Source organism: Muntiacus reevesi, chromosome 1 (assembly GCF_963930625.1).
Source record: "Muntiacus reevesi chromosome 1, mMunRee1.1, whole genome shotgun sequence".
Lineage (NCBI taxonomy): Eukaryota > Metazoa > Chordata > Mammalia > Artiodactyla > Cervidae > Muntiacus > Muntiacus reevesi.
In genome coordinates, this window is record NC_089249.1 from 215,364,123 (window position 1) to 215,370,543 (window position 6,421).

Here is a 6,421-nt window from a genome sequence, read left to right on the forward strand (position 1 = left end):
GTGCCATTTGTTCATTTAACATGCATAAAAGTGTTGCCTATTTCTCCAGACTCAAAATACCTCACTGGCACTTTTATGATGGGGAAGACTGAAAAAAAGATGAAAAGGGAAAGAGGATTAGATTTTGGAAAGGAAAAAAGCTGCCATATTCCACGGACTGAACCAATTTAGAAAGAGCCCATACTTGAAAAGAGCGGAATGCACCTTTTCAAAACACAAAGAAGACAATAAGGGAAGTCTATTTACATCCTGGGGGGTGGGGCGGGGAGGATTAACGAGTTCATGTTTGGCAAGAGGGAGCCTCAAAGACAAGTTCTGCAGAGGTGCCATTGTCACTTATTACTGTTATTAATTAACAGGGTGAATGCCAAACAAAATTAAGCCTCGGGGTCTGCTCTCACTTCTTCACACCATATGCGATGTCTTTTGCAGGAGTGATTCGGGAGAGCTATCTCAAAGGCCACGACCAGCTCGTTCCTGTCACGCTCCTGGCCATCGCGGTCATTCTGGCTTTTGTCATGGGGGCCGTGTTCTCGGGCATCATCGTCTACTGCGTCTGCGATCACCGGCGCAAAGACGTGTCCTCCGTGCAGCGCAAGGAGAAAGAGCTCACCCACTCGCGCCGCGGCTCCATGAGCAGCGTCACCAAGCTAAGCGGCCTCTTCGGGGACACCCAGTCCAAAGACCCCAAGCCAGAGGCCATCCTCACGCCACTCATGCACAACGGCAAGCTCGCCACTCCCAGCAACACCGCCAAGATGCTCATCAAGGCCGATCAGCACCACCTGGACCTGGCCGCCCTGCCCACCCCGGAGTCCACGCCGACGCTGCAGCAGAAACGCAAGCCCAGCCGCGGCAGCCGCGAGTGGGAACGGAATCAGAACCTCATCAACGCCTGCACCAAGGACATGCCCCCCATGGGCTCCCCGGTGATCCCCACGGACCTGCCCCTGCGGGCCTCCCCCAGCCACATCCCCAGCGTGGTCGTGCTGCCCACCACGCGGCAGAGCTACCAGCACGAGTACGTTGACCAGCCCAAAATGAGCGAGGTGGCGCCGATGGCGCTGGAGGACCAGGCGGCCACCCTGGAGTATAAGACCATCAAGGACCATCTCAGCAGCAAGAGTCCCAACCACGGGGTGAACCTGGTGGAGAACCTGGACAGCCTGCCTCCCAAAGTCCCCCAGCGGGAGGCCTCCCTGGGCCCTCCCGGGGCCTCCCTGTCGCAGAACGGCCTGAGCAAGCGGCTGGAGATGCGCCCCTCCTCGTCCTACGGGCTGGACTATAAGAGGAGCTACCCCACGAACTCGCTCACCAGAAGCCATCAGGCCGCCACCCTCAAAAGAAACAATACTAACTCCTCCAATTCCTCCCACCTCTCCAGGAACCAGAGCTTTGGCCGGGGAGATAACCCGCCCCCCGCCCCACAGCGGGTGGACTCCATCCAGGCGCACAGCTCGCCGCAGCCCTCAGGCCAGGCCGTGACTGTGTCGAGGCAGCCCAGCCTCAACAGCGCCTACAACTCACTGACCCGGGCGGGGCTGAAGCGCACGCCCTCGCTAAAGCCGGACGTGCCCCCCAAACCCTCCTTTGCCCCTCTTTCCACATCCATGAAGCCCAACGACGCGTGTACATAATCCCCGGGGTGGGGAGGGGGCAGGTGTCGAACCAGCAGGAAACGGCGAGGCGCCCGCCCGCTCAGCTCGGCAAGGTTCTCCATGGCTGAGTACCCACCCGACCAAGGACGGCCGCGGCGGCGCCCGGGACTCTGAGTCCCTCCCTGGGACGCAGCGGGGGGAAGGGACTGTCGACAATTGGGCCGTGCGGTTCGGTGAAGGTTCGCGACGCGGGACTCACCTCCATTTCTCTTCCTTCACTCTTCCCCCACGCCCTGCAACAGGTTGGACTCACGAAAGACTGCAATCAGCATCACAACATGAGCCAAAAGCACACATACCCATCCCTCCACCCACGCCCACCGTGTGCGTCTGCACGCCCGCGTGCACACACACACACACACACACACACACACACACACACACACACACGTGTGGATAGCAACGGCAACATCGTGTCCATGACTGCACGGGGCGCTGCCCACTGGGCTAGCGTTCCCACCTGCAACACATTTTTTTTAAAAATGAGAATTAAAAAGACAAAAAAAAAAAAGAATTCATTGATAATTCTAACTCAGACTTTAACAATGGCAGAAGTTTACTATGCGCAGATACTGTGAAATGCCCACCAGTTACAGCTTTCTGTTATAACAGATGAATGCCATGCTGGGCAACTATGTCATAGATTTCTGCTCCTCTCTTTTAATGAAATAACGTGACCGTTAACGCAAGTAACTCTTTATTTATTGTTCACATTTTTTTTTCCTTAAGGAAAGGACTCTTCCACATACCATCCTCTGAACAGCTAGCTCTTCAGAAAGCCCCCTTGATAGTTAAAACTATTTAACGTGAAATCCATTAACTGGAATAATTGAGTTTCTTTATTTTTACAATAAATTCACTGAGTAAATAAGTCGGAGCTGGAATTCTGAGCTTTGTGTTTGGACTGTCTGATCTCTAGCTAAAGAAAAAAAAGAGGGGAATATTTATTTAAATCTACCAGCTTAATTTTCTGGTCAGGTCCCTGGCCTATAACATGCAAAAGAATAATTTGTTTAAAAGTCCTTCCAGATCCTAACTTCTGAAGCAACCAGGAGAGGAACTTTGAGAATGGCACCTCGTGGCCCATTGCTGCCAACATAGCTTTGTCAAGGGTTCCTACTTTCTGTGAAGGCACCAGCTTGTGAAACACCATCTCATTTCACCTTGCATGTGAGACAGCAAACAAAATCTACCAATGGTGTGAACTAATTAATATGCTGGCTGCTACCTTGCATAAATTAATGGTTTGATCACACAGGTTTTTCGTGGGGTTACATCTGTGAATAGCCTGTTTTCCACATGTAAATTTGTGCCTTACACCCTGAGTTGTGTACACTTGTAAACTGTCATTATGATAATCTTTTCCCCCTTTTGAAATAAATGCAGATATTTATTTGATCCTCCCTCCCCCCACCCCCACTGCAGTCCTCTGGAAGATTAGCATCCAGCTGAGGGAAGAAGGATGCAGTCGTGATGGTTATAGGAGAGCCGGGCAGCACCGCAGCCCGATTCACACTTCCATCCAGTGGTGCCAACTCCAACCACCCTTTGGCCATGCTGCCAAGCATGGATCCCAGTGTTGTGGGTGGCAAATCCCCTTTCTCCCTCCAGAGCTCCCTGCTTCCCTTGTATTCTCAGATCATTTCAACATGATGATGTCCTCATTAGCCAGCAGAAAAGGGACTAACGTCCTCATTTCCGCTGTGTCCACTGCCAGAAGACACTGTGTGAGGCTGGGCAGGCACCTGGGGGTCGTCTCCAAGCCATGTGCTAGGCACACACGCGCAATGCACACAAAGAAATAACATGGAAATAGATGCAGGCAGGCTGGTCCCTGCTGTGATTAATGAGTAACTCCAAGAATAAGGCCAACCGCAATGGATGCTGCAAAAACGTTGACTGGGGCAAAGGGTTTTTAATTTTTTTTTTTATTTCTTTATCCTTTTGTGGCTGTTGTTTGTAGGGGGAGGGGGTGGGGTGTGTGTTTTTCCCCTTGGTTTTCATTAGCTCACGCACACACATGGGACTTTTGTTTACTCTATTGCAAAGAATTGTCAACATACTGTAAACTGAGCATTGTTGTTGGTTGTTATTGTTTTTTTAAACAGCTTAACAGTATATCTGGTGGTCTCTTTGTCTCGTTTTCATTTCCAGTTTGATCTCTGGGTTTAGTTTTGTCTTAAAAAGAAAACTTCTGAAAAAGACAATCGGGAATAACTGAATTGGCTAGTGAAGAGTGGTACCTCCATAATCAGAGTGAGACCCAGGTGTGTAGCCAGAACACATGCATGACCTTTTTATTCCAGACACCCCTTCAGTTTTGCTCTTGTTTGGGATAGGTTTTTGTTGTTCTTGTGTTGTTATGCTTTTGTTTTGTTTTGTTAATGGAATCCGTATTCACACCCTGTGAACTCTGTGCCCTGAAACCATGAAACTTCACTGCAAAGAGAGATATTGTCTCTTTCTGTCTACTTTCTTCAGAAATGGGGAACTTAGGAAGATGATGGGTATAGATCACCCTGCTGCCTTCTTCCCCAAGCTTCACTCCCAGTAGAAATGAGGTGCCGCACCCACCCGCTCTGTCTGGTTCCCATGTGCGGGCATCAATGCGTCAGCTGTGTTACAGAGACCCGTGTCTGCCTCCCACAGCCCATCACTCATGGTGTTAACCCTAACATGCCCACAGGTATTGAGGTGGTCTTCTGCACTGAAGTATTTTTCCTGTTTCCTTTTGTCCCCACAGCGTGTGGGGGGAGGGTCCCTAAACCTGAGTGTGCCTTTGCTCTCCACCCTTGCTAGACACTGGTAGATGCAGCCAACTCAGATTTATATTTGTTGTAAAGTTGTAAAAATCTTGTGATGTCACCAATTTTCCTTCCATCTACACATCCCCTAACATCTGATTCATGACTTAATGTATGTTGTAAAAAAGAAAAAAGAATAGAAAAAAAGGGAAAAAAGACAAAAAGGCAAGGAAAAGGCTCTTTATTACTTAAAAGTAATAAAACAAGACTGTTCTGCATTCTCTTTTGTGTCCTGAATGCTTTTATTTATCTCGTAATTTCCTCCTTTCTCACCCCTCCCCTTTTGGGCTAGGATGCTTCTCTTTCCATCTCTATCTGGCTTCCAAAGCACAAATCACAATGTAGTTAGACCCATTTGTTTGCAGTACCCACACCCTGCTCCCCAAATTATTGATGTGCTTTCTCTGCCTGCACCCAGCCCGGAGCAGGATTGGAGCAGAAGCCACCAGTAATTAAAAGGCAGAGCACACGTTGACTCCCTCGATTCATTTTATGCATTTTCTTTTTATGGGCTTGTTCATCATCAAACATTTATGGTAGGCTTGATAGTTTAAGAGATCAAGGCTAGGATTTTAGTATGTAAGGTCCACTAAAAATAGATCTTTGCACAGATGTGACTTCAGCCTTTTTACATATTAATAAGGTAGAGGGTGCCAGATTTTACTCCTTGTTAGCATCTATCTCTTATAAGCCAGAAGACACGGTTGGAGGTATATTGCAATGCAGCACTTGGTTTTTATTTTGCAGGGTAGCATTTTGAAATGCCTAGATCAGGTTTTTTCCCCCTTCTAAAGTATTTTTTAAAGTTATTTAAATAAGTCTTCAGCTGTAGTAATTTACTGCTGACCTTCTGAAATGATTTTTTTCAAGTGTTTTGGATCAGTCTGAGTGTGAAAAGCTGTGGTCTCAGTTTACACCCCCTCGGTGGTCTGGTCACCTTTCACTAAGTTATTTCCAATTGTTTAACTTGAATCCCACCCATAGGGCCAAGTGCTATCAAGCACAAAATAGTCCCTGCCTCCTCATTTATAAGGAGGGGTGGACATGGCCTCTAAGACTGGGAGATAACTCTAAGTTATTTCCAATTGTTTAACTTGAATCCCACCCATAGGCCAAGTGCTATCAAGCACAAAATAGTCCCTGCCTCCTCATTTATAAGGAGGGGTGGACATGGCCTCTAAGACTGGGAGATGGGAACAACGTGCTGAGGGAAAGGCCCAGAGATCTGGGGCTCTGCATACGAGCTGGTCCTTATAGAAGCAGTTCTCGGGACATCTGACCTGGACAGAAGGGCTAACTTGTACAATGGTGCCGAGGGCACTGTGATTGCCACACAGAAAGTTCAGTGAACCTTGAGCAGGATCAGTGAAAGAGCCTGGCCAGGGCAGGGCTGGGAAAAGGGGTCAGATCTGGAGAGGCCTGTGTACCATGGGCAGGATTCTAGCTGATGGGCAGCGGAGGGCATTAGAAGTCCATGAAGCTCCAAGCACCCGTGTTTGTGTTTAGAAAGCTACCTGGCAGTAATGTGGGAAATGGACTGGTTCAGGAAGAGGCTGCTGTTGGGCAGTGTGCCAAGCGGTATGCCAAGTTGGTAGGAGCGATGCATGAAAACCCCACATCCAGTGTTGGATTCTTTAGAAAACAGACCTGACTCAGTTCTGTGACCATTCTTCCTTGGCTGGTCAGAAGAGCTTCCTTCTCCTTCTGTGACTGACAGGTTTGTCCTATCCAGTTATACCCAAATGTCAAATGGAGAGAATGACCAACAGCTTGTCTGACGCTTCTGTTTTAAAAAATGAGGAAGCTGTGGTCCACTGAGGAAAAGGATTTGCCCATGATTCTAAAGCTGGTGGTAGAACACTCTACCAAGCACAAATGTATTGCTTTTTACTATTCAGTTCAATTCAGCTGCTCAGTCGTGTCCAACTCTTTGCAACCCCATGAACTGCAGCACGCCAG

General features: G+C 48.6%; 1 protein-coding gene across 2 annotated transcripts in view; it reads left to right on the top strand.

Annotated features, from left to right (window-relative positions):
- Window positions 1-4,674, top strand: part of SEMA6A (semaphorin 6A) — a 129,875-nt gene extending 125,201 nt beyond the window's left edge. For both annotated transcript variants that reach the window (XM_065918229.1, XM_065918230.1), the window contains one exon: window positions 433-4,674. In XM_065918229.1, the coding sequence (XP_065774301.1) occupies window positions 433-1,637 (1,205 nt within the window). In that variant the 3' untranslated portion in view covers window positions 1,638-4,674. The remainder of the gene's footprint in view (window positions 1-432) is intronic.
- Window positions 4,675-6,421: the final 1,747 nt, after the last annotated feature.